This window comes from Erythrolamprus reginae, chromosome Z, assembly GCF_031021105.1.
Source record: "Erythrolamprus reginae isolate rEryReg1 chromosome Z, rEryReg1.hap1, whole genome shotgun sequence".
Classification (NCBI taxonomy): domain Eukaryota; kingdom Metazoa; phylum Chordata; class Lepidosauria; order Squamata; family Dipsadidae; genus Erythrolamprus; species Erythrolamprus reginae.
Genome location: NC_091963.1, coordinates 139,159,300 through 139,176,012, shown reverse-complemented (window position 1 = coordinate 139,176,012; position 16,713 = coordinate 139,159,300). Strand labels below are relative to the sequence as shown.

General features: G+C 39.5%; 1 protein-coding gene across 1 annotated transcript; it reads right to left on the bottom strand.

Moving 5' to 3' along the window:
- Window positions 1-643: 643 nt before the first annotated feature.
- LOC139175792 (C-type lectin LmsL-like) lies at window positions 644-5,549 on the bottom strand. Its single transcript, XM_070767081.1, has 5 exons — window positions 5,483-5,549; window positions 4,439-4,530; window positions 3,532-3,672; window positions 3,225-3,339; window positions 644-908 (listed from the first exon to the last, which is right to left on the bottom strand). Exons 1-5 carry the CDS (start codon window positions 5,547-5,549, stop codon window positions 841-843), a joined length of 483 nt encoding a protein of 160 aa, XP_070623182.1. The 3' UTR covers window positions 644-840.
- Between the last annotated feature and the right edge of the window lie 11,164 nt (window positions 5,550-16,713).

The following is a 16,713-nucleotide window of genomic DNA, read 5'->3' as shown; positions in this document are numbered from 1 at the left end:
ATAATTTATCCAATCCAACTTGGTCATCAGAATCTGTTTGGGTAATAAGTCATTATTTTCATCTAAAATCTGTTGGTATCTAATTAGCTTGTCCTTTGTCCACAAGATTGGATAGGTTACAGCCTCCAAAGAGGCTATCCACTTTGGAGTTGCTGGGTAATATTGCTTTTTTATTTGGTTCCAATTGTTTATTATACTTTTTTCGTATGTAATGTGACGTGAAGTATGAATCTTTTTATCAGTTCCTGGCCCCCCATTAACTCCTCAAACTCCCAGTGATAAGATAACAGGACAGCAGGATGCACAGACTCTTTCAACTTTGACAGCAATACAAGAAAGGATGATCAGGATGCAAGAGTCAATAGACTGAAATTATGAAACTTTGACAGGGACTAAGGAAGAAATTTAAAAAATTGATGAAAGGGTAGGTTGGCTAGATGCTAGGATGGAAGCTATTCAAGACACAATTGGAAATAATAGGAACCAATTTTTTTAAATAAATGAGCAACATGCATAAATTCTACACCTATGCACGTTGCTGATCAAGATGCACAAAAGTGCTTTTGTTCTCCTTTGCAGATTGCTACTGGGGAGGAGGATCATAATAATAAGAATGAAAACTCCAAATAAGATTTGCATCAGAATATTTTTATTGATATTGCACTGTGCATAAGCGTGAGAAAGATCCAAAAGAAGACCAAAGAGGCAGCTCTTGGGAGTTGATGTTTTGAAGAGGCTGGAAGAGAATCATATTTCTGCAGTATGCAAAGACATCATGGTATAAGTGTGGAGGCAACACCTTAGCATTGTGGAAAGCATTAAGAGAAGCTTCAGGCATCTTTAGAGCACATGTTTGCAGATATAAGCATTGCGTATGTTGCACTGAATGTCGTTCCATTGTTTAAAGCCTAAAATAGAAATAATAAGAAAAATGTTGATATTATTATTTGCTATAAAGAAAAGGACTTTATTTTTTTCTCAAATGTGTAGGATCTGCAGGAATCAGCTCACATACATATATGCATATGTGTTTGCATGATGGGAGAAATTAAGAAAAATGTAGTTTGGTTTTAATTCCATCTTTTGAACTACTACATCTTATCCCTTTCTCTTCAGATGTTTACCCACTTCATCCTAAAATTAGACCAAATGATTCTCTCTGAAATAATGTTGATGAATGATTACATATAATTTAGCAACCAATTTCAAATATTGGGGGGAAAACTGCAACCACGACAAGATATCCATTGTAATTAGTGTTGGGTGAACCGAACTTGCACAGTTGGGTTCGCACAGATTTTATGGTGTACGGCATACCGAACACGACCTTTTCCAGAAGTCTGTGTTCAGGTTCGGCATTCGTGCCAAACCCCGCAGTGGGCAGGAGGGGGAGGCGGGGAGGGCTTTGAGGCTGAAGCCGCCGACTCACCTTGGTGGGAAAGGAGGGGCGACTCCAAACCCGGAGCCTGACTCCCCCCCCCAGCGCTTCACCTCCCACCGGGCAAGAGGACTCGGGAGGTAGGTTTTGCCGGCCGGCTATTTAGGATCCTGGCCAGCAGTTTCAAGTGGGCGGTGGGCAGGAGGGGGAGGCGGGGAAGGCTCTTTGAGAAGCTGCCTCAAAAAGACTGAAGGGGGTGGTTGTATCTCCCTGCCCTGTGCACTCACACCCCGCAAAGGTCCGGGGCGCAAAGTTGGAGGAGGATCCAGGGGAGGAAGGATGCCAGTATAATATAGCTCTTCCCCCTCTTCCCCTTCCTCTCCTGTTGGCATCCTTCCTCCCCGGGATCCTCCTCCAACTTTGCGCCCTGGACCTTCATGGGGTGTGTGAGTGCACATGGCAGGGAGATACAACCACCTCTTCAGTCTTCCAGAGGTGGCTTCTCAAAGAGCCTTCCCCGCATCCCTCTCCTGCCCACCGCCCGTTTGAAGCTGCTGGCTGGGATCCTGAATAACTGGCCGGCAGGACCTGCCTCTCGAGTCATCTTGCCTGGCGGGAGGTGAAGTGCTGGGGGGGGGGGGGAAGTCAGGCTCCAGATCTGGGGTCACCCCTCCTGCCCCCCCAAGCCGATTCGCCCACTTGATGGAGCCTCCTTCCTTTCTTATTTTTCCTCAGAACTGAAAGGGTTGGGAGCCACCACGGCTTCTTTGCTTCGGATCCACCCCGATGCTGGATGAAAACGACAGCGGGCGGCGAGGAAGAGGAGCAGGGGAGGAAAGGGGCCAGATGTTGAGATCTCTGGGATACCTCCTGCTGTTGTTTCTTCCTGCCTTCTCTCCCTGGCTCCTCTTCCTCGCCACCCCCTGTCATTTTCACCCAGCATTGGGGTGGATGTTAAGCAAAGAAACCAAGCTGGCTCCCAACCTTTTGGGTTTGAGGAAAAATAAGGAAGGGAGGAGAATAAACGAAGAGGGAGGGAAGCTTTCGAAGCCTCCCACTCTCTTCATTTTATGAGGCAGGCTTCGAAAGGCAGGGATGCTACTGCTTACTCAAAGTTGAAACAAATGGGGGTTACGCAGGAGCGCACCGCCTCATCAAGAGTTTGCAAAATCACGTTACCAAGTTGAGCCGCTTATTTCCCAGCAAGGCTCATGTAGGCCTGCTATGCCGAGAAGGGGACATTGAAAGGATTTAGGAGGGACGGGAAACCTTCTGCCCCCTTTCCCTTCTTTTTCTTTTATTTCTTCTTCCCTCGAACCCGTGCGGCTGTAATCCACATTGGCTCCCCGCTCCCTTTGCGGCGGACCTTTATTTTTACAGAAAAGGCGCGGCTGTGGTGTCTGAGCCTTTTCCGTAAAAATAAAAGCAGACAGGCGGCTGCGGGATGCCCTCGGCAATGGGCGCAACAGGAGAGCCGCACCGCCCTATTTCTGGGAGGGCGGGGCCAGAAGTGTTTGGGTTTGGGTTTGGGTTTGACAAACTTGCCCGAACCTGCCGCCAAGTTCGCCCGAACCAACCGAACCCGAACTTTGTTGGGTTCGCCCAACACTAATTGTAATATTGAAATTAACATCTTTCAAGCAAAACGCACTCTAATCAGTTATCTAAAGAAATTAAACTAAACATTTTGGACATATTTTAAGTTTTCTTGCTTCCCTAGCTCCTGAGAAAATGTATTATAACTGCTGATTGGATAGACGGACCAACTGGCCTATTGTTGTCCATAGGCTGAGAAAAGTTGGAAATTCTTGGAGAAGTTCAGAGAAGTTCTGGGAGATTTACTTACCTGTGGATCGTCGCAGCTCCACACAATGCTCGTTTTTGTCATAGTTATCTGGCTGGTAGTTCATCCAGGATTTGTAGTTGTAAGTCGATTCATCAGCCCATCTCCATTTCCCAGTCTGTGGAAAGGAAATGTGCTTCAGTGAATAAGAACTTTGTCTAAAGATGGATTGGAAATATTTATCTATAATTATATGAGTGTTTTAGTAGTGAAGTATAGAGCAGGAGTCTATAGGATTTAGCAAGTCAATAAACGTTGTGCCACTCCTAGTAGTGAGAAATAAGGGCAGAGTTAAATCAGATGATCTCACCTGACGGGTATCATGGAGTCCAATCCAAACATTACCAAGTTCTTGCTGATAAGTGGAGATGTGCTCAGCCACCAGGAGCGTCTCTGCTTTGGTAAGGATGGAGGCAAGATGGGCCCCACGGCCATAGCTCTGGCACTCAATCTGAAGAAAGCCAAAAGGAATATGACTTCTGTGATCATCAGGACATGTGAAACTTCCCACATGTTAAGTTAAGCTTTGTAGAATTCCAAATGTGGTCAATCCTTATTGCAATATAGAATAGAATAACAAAGTTGACTTCCAAAGTCGATCTTGGAGGTCTTCTAGTCCAATGCCCTGGTTAGGCAGGAAACCCACTTCAGACAAATGGTTATCCAATATCTCCTTGAAAAATTCCAGTGTTGGAGTACTCACAGCTTCTGGAGGCAAGCTAATCCATAGATTAATTGTTCTAACTGTCAGGAAATTTCTCCTTAGTGGTAAATTGCTCCTCTCCTTGATTTGTCTACCCTCAGGTGCTTTGGAGAATAGTTTTAGTCCCTCTTCTTTGTGGTAACTCCTAAGATATTGGAACACTGCTATCATGTCTCCCCTAGTCCTTCTTTTCATTAAATTAGACATATCTAGTTCCTGCAGTCATTCATGTGAATTGAAGATTTTAAAATCTTACTGGAAGATGATAATATTACATACCCGGATAATCCAATCCTGTACTTACATTTAAAATTATTTTTTCCAGCTAAAAGATCAAGACTATCTTTATTCAGTTTCAGTAAAGAATACCTAAGTTTGAAATGCAGAATGGCAAGATACATTATTTATTGTAACTCATGATTTGAAGGACAGATAATGCTAACCTATTCATCATTCTGCAATGTTTTTCATAAATGTGTAAAACATTCATTACAAAAGACGTTGAATGTCCTACCTCTGCTTCATGCCATGTCAACTTCTGATCAAAATAGGCATAACAGTTGCCTTGGTTTTGCAGCCACTCCCTGGCACAGGTGTCAGCTTTCACTGTTTAAAGTTTAACATGGAGAATGACACAATGTTTATATAAAATGCTGAGAATGTAAGAAACATCTTTCTAGATCAGGTGGTGTAATTCAACATTTTCTTCCCAGTGGCCAATTAGAAGAACTCAAGAAGATACCAAGTATGTGCTCAACTTGCATACTTTCAGCAGAATGTTAAGAATACTTGTTGGCATGGGTGTCAAGATAAGGGGATGTTTATGCATGTGTTTTGGGAATGTCCAGTAGTGCAGAACTTTTGGAAAGAAGTGCAAGAGGACACTAATAGAATGTGAAACATACAATAAACAATTACAAAGGAAATGGCGGTATTAGTTTAAAGGAACGAGATGGGAGAATTTAGAGAAATAAAAGAAGCAGTGATAGAAAGTGCTCAAGTGGTAATAGTCCTAGGCTAGAAGGATGTGACAAAATGGACAATACAAAATTGGTATCGGCACATGGTAGATCACATTCAATTTGAGATTATGGATAAGAGGATGAATTTGGTTAATAAAACCAATCTGCAGGAACTGATGGGACGATGGGACAAGGTAAGAGGATATGTGATCAGTAGAATTCGAGACCAAGCTATAAAGAATAAATTAGAATCACTTTATAATATGTAAATAGATATATTGATCTTGAGTTAAAATGTTATATACAAAATATGTCCCCATTTTGGTGGAGGGGTATGAATGTTGTCTGGTGGCGGGCATTTAAACACTGAGCATATTGTTATTGATATTATAAAAATTAATAAAAATATTTATATATATAAAAAGAAGATACCAAGTATGAAAGGAAAAGTTGAAGACCTTTCATCACCATCACTTTGACATCAATGAGACCCTTATACTATAAAATATCAGAGAAACTCTTGCTTCTTATATTTTTTAAAAATGAAACAGCATGTTGATGATAGACTTTTATTTAAATATGTCAAAGGAGCTTACCTTGAAGGAAAGGATTGGTGAAGAAGATGCCAAGAAGACAAAGGCTGAAGTAGGCAAGGAGACCCATTGTCTGGCTGACCTTCAAAGAAATAAAGGTATACTAAATACAAGAGATATCTTGTCCAACAGCCATCAATCCAAAGCTAAAAAGGAAGCATGTTTATTTTCCTTTTTAAATTAATGCTGCTTTCTTCTTTCTTGACTCCCATAACAGCTATATATTTAGTAGAGTTGGAACTGAATGTAATTCAATGGATCAGGTCCGTTGAAATCAGTGTGACATAAATTAATCATGAGCATTGAGCAGCAGGTGTAGTAAGCAAAGAATAAAACAGGGAAGGAAAACATCAGTTTTGAGGGTCAAGTTTATCACTTGAGAGGTCCCCACAATGACCTTGTTTTAAAAGTTGTGAGTGGAGCCAAGACAAAATTGAGTCATTGTATGAGATAGGCAGCCATATAAGTCCTCTAAATAAATGCATGAATAAATAAATCTAGGATTTAATTTCATTGATATTAACATCAAATGAAAATTATTCACAACAATAGTATCTACAGCCTTGACTGGTCATGAAAAACTAAGCAGTATCAGATCTGGTTACCTTTTGGGTGGGACCTGGAAAGAAATCGCAAGATGATATATGAGGTCAAAACTCAAAGAACTATCTGGAAAAATATAGGTGTGAACCACTTCTCTAAATGACATGAACCCAGGCTGTGCTAGATAGCTACTTCTATTTGACTTTGACTGATCTGGAAAAGCTTGATGGGTTAATTGTTTGAAAGAAGAGAAGACTCTTAGTCAGAAAGGTTAAAAGACGACATCAGCGGGAAAATCATTTTGTACCGACACCAAGAAACAAGGGATGGCTCATTACTCATATAGTTATAAGAAGAGTTCAAATGTTACCTTTTTATAATTTATAATTTATACCAGGGTTCCCCAGTCTTACAAATTAATGGGAGTTGTGCAACAATGGTTTAAACTGTGTTTCACATTTTTATATTTAAGGGTTTACAGAAATCCTTGTAACACTACTTTGCCTGAACTCCTTTCTATACTTCTATACTTTCTACCACCTAGAAGGGGGATGTGATGGCTCAGTGGCTAAGATGCTGAGGTTGTCAATCAAAAGGTTGGCAGTTCATCAGTTCGAATCCCTAGTGCTCCATAATGGAAAGAGCTCCAGTTTCTTATCCCAGATTCTGCCAACCTAGCAGTTCAAAACCACATTAAATATGCAAACAGAAAAATAGAGACCACCTTTGGTGGGAAGGTAACATCATTCCATGCACATTTGGTGTTTAGTCATACAAGCCACATGACCATGAAGACATTTTCAAACAGTACTTGCTTTTGTCTTTGAAACAGCGAAGAGCACTGCCCCATAGAGTCAGGAACAACTAACACATATGTACAAGAGGAACCTTTACCTTTTATCACTGAGAAGAAGCCCTCTTAGTAAGAATCGTATTTCTCCAACAGCTTACCTTGGGATGTTCTTCACTTTCTGAAGGAACAGACGTGGTGGAGAATCAAATTGGATTTCTCAGATGTTCTCTTGCTTTCCGAGCGATGGTTTTATAGAGCCCAAGACAGATATGGTGCAACATCAATGACCCAAGTCCTTCAAGGAAATCCTGGTCTGACCTTTTCACTTTTGCATAACTAAAAGTGAAAGTGGTGTGAAGTAATTTGTGAACCCAATCATCAGAAGCAATGATGAAAGGGCATTGTGATTTATTTGGAGAACGTACACGCAACTGAAACCATTGACTTGAGAATGGATATCAAACGAAGACGATCAGTTCTGCTGTGAAAACATGTCTTCACTTTCCTCATTCTGTTAACTTTAAATGTCAGAAAGTATTCAACGTTGGTTCAACTCAAGAGCGTCCTGTTCTGTGACAAAATTCTGTTTTCTTGCTTAATATTTTTTTTTGCATAAGACATCTTTGTTTCTTTCTCCTGTTCTTTTTCTAATTTTAATATTTATACAATTTTATGAGAGGAATCAAGAAGATTGGGTGGAAGTGGGGAACAGAATTCAGGATAATAATAGATTAAGAAGGTAAGACATCTGTAGAGGTTCATGTTATTGTGACTTGATTTTTCCACTCAGCTGGAAGAAGCGTAAAGGTCTAGCAATATGGCAGTTTTAGATGGGTTACTCTGCTACATAGTATGCTTAGAAGGAAAATAAAGGATCCAAATGCATGCTCTCTGGAGACCTTTATAATTCCTGGAATGAAACAAGGGAAGCCACTGAGAGTCAGGCAGCCATTTTTGAACAAATTGAAGGCATGGAAGCATTGTGGACCATTTGCAATACATGATTGTTCTCTAGCTCCTCTTGGCATAGCACCACCACACTCCTTTGTATGGTGTTATTCCTATTCTGGCAATTCATTTTAATTTAATTTATTTATTTTGTCAATCTTATATTGCTGAATTTGAAAATTAAGGGAGACTCGGATAGATCTATTTTGGCCTCACTAGCTAGCCATACCCTCACTGGGACTTGAACTTGCAACCTTGGCCTTGTAAGGCAGAGAATTAACCTCTAGGCTACAGTATGCAATCCCTTCAGCTCTGTACCAGGGAAGGGTTACATGTTATTTGTGTCGAATCACCCTGGTATATTGAAGGAACATCACAGCTCCTTTTTTGCCTCTCGGCCCAACCCAGGGCCATTTCCAAGGCAGTTAATTTATTCATAGCCGACAAATATATTCTGTAGGTATCACATGTTTTTGCTGATTTTTTAAAAAAATTAAGGGAGACTAGGATAGCGCTATTTCGGCCTTATTCTGGCCTCATCAGCTAGCCATACCCTTACTGGGATTTGATACACACACACACACACACACACACACACACACACACACACATATAAAACAGAATATAACCAAACTCATTTATAGGTTGGGGTTGTTTTTTTTTGCAACACATCATTAAGGTCCAGATAGAAGAATAAAGTTCATTAAGGTAGTTAACTGTTCTAAAATACAGTAAAGACTGCCTCTTAAAAATTTCCCCATGTGGGGAAAGGAGAAGAAGGAAGGAAGAACTCTGACTTTTATAAAAGAAACTGAAGGAGAAAGGCCAAAGTCATTTTCTCACTTGAAACACACAGTATCTTGTAGATCTAAAGAGCCATCATTGAAAAAAACATAAAGCCTGTTCTCATTACTCATCTATCAGCTCAAAATGGCTAAAATGCCTTGTGGCATTTTTCTCACTAAGGTTAATATATCCCAACCCCCATTATATTGAGGATTTAGTGAAGGTGTTAACCTGGTGAGGAAGTAACCTTGAAGGTCCTGACAATCACTAATGGTGACTCATCCAATAAAAGAAAAGCAGAAGAAGGAACAAATATGGATAAAGAAGAAATTTCCAGCTAATATCCTAATATTTTGGTGTCCAAAAGTGGTGTCCAAGGTCCAAATGGCCAGGATATTATTATTATTATTATTATTATTATTATTATTATTATTATTATTATTTAGATTTGTATGCCGCTCCTCTCCATAGACTCGGAGTGGCTCACAACAACTTTGGATATTGTCATAGTAGGTGAAATGGAGAAGTTAGTAAGATGGAAATGTTACCACTTCATGAGTTCTCCATTTGGAAGACAATTCAGATGTCCTTAGTGTTTTCAAAGCATCCATTGGGGTCTTAATTATGTTCTGATGCAGTGAGGCAGATAAATCAGCAGAAGAAGGCAGGCAAATCAATTTTATCGACCCTAATCTTCATGGTTTAGGACCAGGGACTGTCTCCTGCCTGATGTATCCCTCTGTGGGTTGGGGCCCAGAGAGTTGGCCTTCTCTAGGTTCTGTCAACCAAACAATGTTATCTGGAAGACTCTGGCGGAAAGGCCTTCTCTTTGGCTGCTGGAATGAACTCCCCCCAAAGATTCACACTCCCCCCACTCTCACTGCCTTTTGGAAGGTTTTAAAAACACACCTCCACCGGTAGGTTTGGGGCCATTGTGCGTGACACTCTATTCCAGCCTATAGTATGATTGTGATGGATGAATTTAGCTGTATAGTTTTAATATTTGGGTTTTATTATAAATTTATAATTGTAGTTATAGGGCTTTTAACATTCAGATTTAGTATAAATTTTATAATTGGATTTCAATGTTATTTTGTATTGTTTTCTTACATGTTGTAAGCCCCCCTGAGTCTATGGAGAAGGGCAGTCTATTCCTTTCTGCCTCTCGGCCATTCTAGGGGCCATATTCTAAGGCAAAGCTTTTTTATAGTCGACATCTATAAGAATAGAATAGAATAGAGTAGAATAGAATAGAATTTTATTGGCCAAGCGTGATTGGACCAACAAGGAATTTGTCTTGGTGCATATGCTCTCAGCGTACATAAAAGAAAAAGATACATATGTCAAGAATTGTGTGGTACAACACAATGATTATCACAGGGGTCAAATAAGCAATGAAGTGGGAGGAAAAGGATGATAGGAATAATGATAAAAACTAGTAGAATAGAAGTGCAGATTTAGTAAAAAGTCTGACAGTGTTGAGGGAATTATTTGTTTAGTAGAGTGATGGCGTTTGGGAAAAAACTGGTACCACCCTAGTCTCCCTTAATGTTAAAAAATTTCAGCTAAAAACATTTGATACATACAGAATATAGTTGTCGGCTATGAATAAATTAACTGCCTTGAAATGGTCCTGGATTGGGCCTAGAGGCAAGGCGAACACTGCGAGACCTAAGCTGCCTTCCTTCTATAAATACTGGTGGCTGGGTGTGGTTTGAAACCATATATATATGTTTTTTTTAATTATTTTATTATTATTTTTTAATTTTTTTTAAATGTCAGATCACCCTTGTATATTGAAGGAACGTCACAGCTCCTTTTTGCCTCTAGGCCCAACCCAGGGCCATTTCAAGGCAGTTAATTTATTCATAGCCGACAACTATATTCTGTATGTATCACATGTTTTTTGCTGAAATTTTAAATTAAGGGAGACTAGGATGGCACCATTTTGGCCTTGTTCTGGCCTCATCAGCTAGCCACACCCTTACTGGGATTTGATGGTTGGGCCTAGAGGCAAAAAGGAGCTGTGACATTCCTTCAATATACCAAGGTGATCCGACATAAAAAACATATAACCCTTCCCTGGTACAGAGTTGAAGGGATTGGATACTGTAGCTTAGAGGTTAATTCTCTGCCTTACAAGGCAAAGGCTGCAAGTTCATCTGCATTTATTTATTTATTTATTCAGCTATATTATGTAGTGTATACTGGAGGTGGTGCCCATTTGAGAGCTGTAGCCAACAAAATTTCACTTTATTGTTATTTGCCAACTAGTGTACATTCAATGTGAAAATAAAGTTCTTATTCTCTTCTGTTCTGTTGTGTTTTGTTCTATTCTTATTATGTAGAGATTCAAAACATGAGGAAAAGATCTACAGTAGCTGGAATATCCCGTCTTAAGAAATCACTGTACTATTATTTCACGTGGAGCTTCTACACTCTCAGATCTTGTCAATTTCATGATCATGTTTTTAAAGGGCACTGGATCAGGGGTGGTTTCTGGTTTGTTTTGCTGCTGATTTGCTCAGGGATGTGCTGTGCAGGTGTGCAGTAATTGTGTGGCATGGGTGCACTTTCTGTGTGCACATGTATGTGTACTACTTTAAAAAAACAAGATGGTGGTGCCTATGGCGCTGCTGAGAGAACCAGCTCACAAGTTTTCGTTTTGTGTAAAGGTCAGGGCTGGGCTGCTAGGGGTGGGTTGCAGCAGAACGTCTAGCTTGGGTTCTGTGCAATTCAGAGAACCCCCCAATTCCACTCCTGGCTGGCCCCTCCCACTCCACCCCCTTTCAGGAGTCCTCACATGGTCTGTTTTCGATGCAGGTCAGTGTAGGACGTGCATGGAAAGTCAAGGAGGGTGAAAAACAGGCCTACTGGAAGATCAGGAAGGCTGGAAATAGGTCTGTTTCTGGTCTCCACAGGGACTCCAGATCCTATGGAGGCTGTTTTTGCCTTCCCAGAGGCTTGAGGAAAGCATCTAAATCTAAGTGAGGGCTCCCCACACTGTGGTGCAGGAGGCTGACTAGACCACACCCACCATGGCCATCCCTACCTAGCAACCAGGAAGAGATAGATGTGTGTTATAATCCTTTTTTTGTTTATTACACCAGTAAAAAGACTATGATTTGAATAAATTATCCACAATTAAATGTTCTCCAGACGCAATTCAGGTGACTCAGGTTATGGTAATTTTATTCTCTACATCTGGGGTAGATGGAGAAAGTTTGTACGTGTGCCCATGCAGAAGTGGTTTTAACATGTTCCAAACCAATTGATTTAGTTGTGTGATTTATCAGAATCCTTAATTCTAAATACAGATAATCCTTGACACAAAAATTCATTTTTGGCTATTCAAAGTTACAATGGCACTGAAAATAGTAAGTTATGACCACTTTTCACACTTATGAACATTGTGGCATCCTCATCGTAACATGATTTATATTCAGATGTGTAAGAAACACCTAGAGAGAATAGGGCCTGAAAATGTTATGTTCCATATATTTTAGAGAGAAAAGTGAACTTTTAAACCTTGGCATGCATAACCAGTTAGGAAATTTCACAAGACAGTGAAAAACATGTTTATTAAGAAATAGATTGCTCACGGTGTCAGTTTTAGGCCAAAGAACTTTCATAGAGTAAAAAAACCAAGTATGATCCATGGTTCCGAGGAAACATGAAGAAATAAGAAGTTGAGCTTGAATAATATGCCCAAATGTAGACAATAGGAAAAGGGCGGTCGATGTCGTATTCAATACTATAAATATATCATTGTACTCATTGGTAAGGTATCGCAGGTTTTAATTTGCGATCCCATATATGTATACATATCTGGTTAATAGACATACTTTTTATGTCTACTGTTTTTTTCTCTAAATAAATTTTTGATTATTATAACAGAGCTCTGTGTGGTTTTGGATTTTTCTGTCAAGATGCTTGACAGTGACTCAAATTTATCATGGTTGCAGCCTCCCAGAATCATATGATCCTCTTTTGCAAGTTTCTGACCAGCAAAGTCAATGGGGAATTAATTTAACAATTATACGAGTATTATTAATTTAAGAATCATGGTCAATGATGGCCTTCAACCAGAACGGTAAAGTGCTATGTTCCAGTAGCAATTTTCAGGATGCTCATGCAGCTGCATGTCCCCAATACGCGCCCTCCCACGCCCAAATGAGATATGGCTTCTGCGCATGTGCAGCAAGTGAAATCTTGAGTGAAGATGCTCACGCGAGTGAGATTTCGATGATTTTTGCCATTTTTTTGCTTCACGAGACATTTCACTTGCTGCAGATGCACAGAAGCTAAATCTCATACCCACACACCCTTGACAGCCTCGGTGGGTGCACCGATAGTGCCGAAGATGGCAGTCCGCTGATCATGGTGATTTACTTAACAGTCATAGAATGGGCAAAATCCACTTTAAAAATTCTCATTTAGCAACATAAATTTTAGGCTCAATTGTGGTCATAGGTTGACAACTACATGTATACAATATCAAAAGAAAATCAAAATGAATATGGTGGTGGTGATAGCAACAACAGTAATAATGATATAGAATATAATAGAGTGGAATGGAATAGAATAGAATAGAATTCTTTATTGGCCAAGTGCGATTGGACACTGAAGGAATTTGTCTTTGGTTCATATGCTCTCAGTGTACATAAAAGAAAAATACATTTGTCAAGAATCAGAAAGTATGATTGTCATAGGGTTCAAATAAGAAACAGGCAACAGTGTCTATCTAGATGACAACATCTGCTGGGGTTAGGATAGGAAAGATTAAATTTTATCTTCTTTAGTTGATTTTTAAGGTCCCTGTTACTATTAGGTTCATTGACATAGCTTGCAATTTGCTTATTATCTGATAAAGAGAGCAAGTTTTCATTAAAGAGAAGGAACACAATAAACACTAAGGAAGAAGTGAGCAACAAGATGGCTATATGTCTATGGAGATTCTCAATCATCCAGGTCATGGTTGTTCCAAAGATGCTTTTTCAAAGGAGTGACTGTTTTTTCTTTGAAGACATTTCACTTCTCATCCAAGAAGCTTCTTCAGCTCTAATTGGATGGTAGGGAATAGAAGTGGTGAAGAAGCTTCTTGGATGATAATGTCTTCAAAGAAAAGGCAGAAAGTCCAGTTGCCTCTTGAAAAGTCACCTTTGGGTCAAGGTAGCTATGGAATGTCCAGTTTCTGAATCTCAGATAGATAGATAGATAGATAGATAGATAGATAGATGATAGATAGATAGATAGATAGATAGATAGATAGATAGATAGATAGATGATAGATAGATTTTTTTATTGGCCAAGTGTGATTGGACACACAAGGAATTTGTCTTGGTGCATATGCTCTCAGGGTACATAAAATAAAATTTGTCAAGAATCATGTGGTACAACACTTAATGATTGTCATAGGGGTCAAATAAGCAATATTAATAAAAATCTTAGGATATAAGCAACAAGTTACAGTCATACAGTCAACATGGGAGGAAATGGGTGATAGGAATGATGAGAAAAACTAGTAGAATAGCTTGACTTTATTAGAATCAAACTAAATGGGAAACTGTCGTGTTGCACTCCATAGATATGAGGAATCTGTTCTGAGTGATCCATGTCTAGCCCAGCTGGTCATGGATTTCAAGGACCAAGAAATGGAGAAATACTGGCATCGCAGGCCAGTGTTCTTGCCATCTGAGTCTGAGAGTCAGAGTGAAGGAGAATTGGAGACTGGATATCCGCCAGAGACTGTAGAACCACCACCACCCCAGTTAGGGTATTGTCTGAGTCAGAGGACGATGGGGACTTTGAGGACCCTCTCTTAGATGCAAGTGTCAGAAGGATGAGAGCCAGACATGAATATCTCTCAAGTAGGGGTTCTAAAAAATTGATTAAGTCTATGGGACATTTAGCCATACCCAAACTTTATATATATACGATGGCTGATGGGAGAAGAGGTGTGGCAAGCAACGTTCATCTTCAAGATGATGCTTTGAAAGACTGTTCCTGAATTCCTGGATCTCTGTTTCTGATTTTTTTTTTACAGAAGATAGTTTAGCTCTGAATAGTGAGTGAAGTGAGTGAAGTGAGAAAAACCATTAATTAGTGAAGATTTATGCCTGGAGTGATTCCCAGAGGCTTTTTTATACTCCCTACATGGACAATCTGTCATCTTGAAAATGCTTTAGACTTGAATTATTTCTTGCAAGAGTTTGTAAAATAACATTCCTTTGCTTCGACCTAATGTTTCCAGTGTGTGTTGCTTTCTAATAATTATTTATTTACTTATTTATTTATTTATTTATTTATTTATTTATTTATTTATTTATTTATTTATTTATTTATTCCAATACACAATGAGGGTTTTAGTGGGTATATATCTATATACACATAGTAAAATACATGATGAAGGTTATAGAGGAGATACTCATAGTAAAATATATCTATAATATTTTAATAATATTTTAATAATAGAAAAGAAGATAAAGTAATATAACATATCAATGAAAGAATAGAAGAAGAGATATAGGAATAGAAGAAAGGTATAGGAGATATAGGAGAGCAATAGGACAGGGGACGGAAGGCACTCTAGTGCACTTGTACTCGCCCCTTACTGACCTCTTAGGAAACTGGAGAGGTCAACCGTAGATAATCTAAGGGTAAAGTGTTTGGGGTTTGGGGCATGACACTATGGAGTCCGGTAATGAGTTCCACGCTTCGACAACTCGGTTACTGAAGTCATTTTTTTTACAGTCAAGTTTGGAGCGGTTAATATTAAGTTTAAATCTGTTGTGTGCTCTTGTGTTGTTGTGGTTGAAGCTGAAGTAGTCACCGACAGGCAGGACATTGCAGCATATGATCTTGTGGGCAATACTTAGATCTTGTTTAAGGCGTCTTAGTTCTAAACTTACTAGGCCCAGGATAGAAACTCTAGTCTCGTAGGGTATTCTATTTCGAGTGGAGGAGTAAAGGGCTCTTCTGGTGAAGTATCTTTGGACATTTTCAAGGGTGTTAATGTCTGAAATGCGATATGGGTTCCAAACAGATGAGCTGTATTCGAGGATGGGTCTGGCGAAAGTTTTGTAAGCTCTGTAAGTAGTGTGAGATTGCCAGAGCAGAAGCTACGTAGGATTAGGTTTACAACTCTTGAAGCCTTCTTGGCTATATTGTTGCAGTGGGCTTTGGCACTTAAATCTTTTGTTATTAGTATACCAAGGTCTTTAACCGAGTGGGGATTATCTGTGCTAATTTGATTATTCAGTTCATATTTGGAGTTCAGATTCTTCTTCCCAATGTGTAGGACAGAGCATTTGCTAGTTGAGATTTGGAGTTGCCATGTGTTAGACCACTCAGAAACAGCGTCAAGGTCTTTTTGGAGAGTAGTTGTGTTATCGGTGGTGTTGAAGAGTTTTACATCATCGGCAAAGAGGACACAGTTGCTTGTGATGTAATCGCAAAGGTCATTGATGTAGAGAATGAAGAGCGTTGGTCTCAGTACACTACCTTGGGGAACTCCGCTTTTAACTGGGACGGGGGTGGATATGGTGCTTCCTATTTTGACAAAACAGGATCCTTGGTGCTGTCTGAGCTTGCTTGTTTTCTTGCAGGCCATTTTATTACCCTAACTAGTAACACCATCAGAGTTAATAAGGAATGCTGTCAGTTTATTGTCTTGTGATTTGCCTATCAGTTTGGGCAGGGACAGGTTTAGAGATTCTTTGGTTGAGCTGTACACTGATGTTCACTCTTTAGCAGTTTCTTGATTGGGGTATTGTTTACTTGATCTCTAGTCTGAAGTTGATTTTGGTGTAAATTTATGCTTATCTGAGTGCTGATTACTGCTGGAGAGGTGCTTTTTCTCTTTTGGACTGGTTGATTGTCTATAGATGTTCTTAATGTCTACTAACAATCTCCGAAGCCAATTTGTAGCATCTTTAAAGGCTCGCTAAAACTTTATCTGGAACTAGGAACATTTTAGGATTTAAAAAAAAGATAGATGGTGGTGACTCTGTTTTTTATTTCACAATATGATAGAAAAAGATGGAAGAAAATCTACCCAGGTAACAAATATTAATCTTGCAATGCAAGAAACATTTATCAGAGCTTTTGGGTTATCCCTGGACTTCAAAATGCAAAAGAAAGCAAAATTCCAGATAGGAGGAAA

Excerpts from the sequence above, each read along its gene's own strand:
- LOC139175792 (XM_070767081.1), bottom strand. The coding sequence starts at position 5,549 with ATGGGTCTCCTTGCCTACTTCAGCCTTTGTCTTCTTGGCATCTTCTTC. Across the intron at positions 4,531-5,482 it reads CACCAATCCTTTCCTTCAAG|TGAAAGCTGACACCTGTGCC; the intron begins GTAAGCTCCTTT and ends AACTTTAAACAG. Across the intron at positions 3,340-3,531 it reads GACTCCATGATACCCGTCAG|ACTGGGAAATGGAGATGGGC; the intron begins GTGAGATCATCT and ends TCCTTTCCACAG.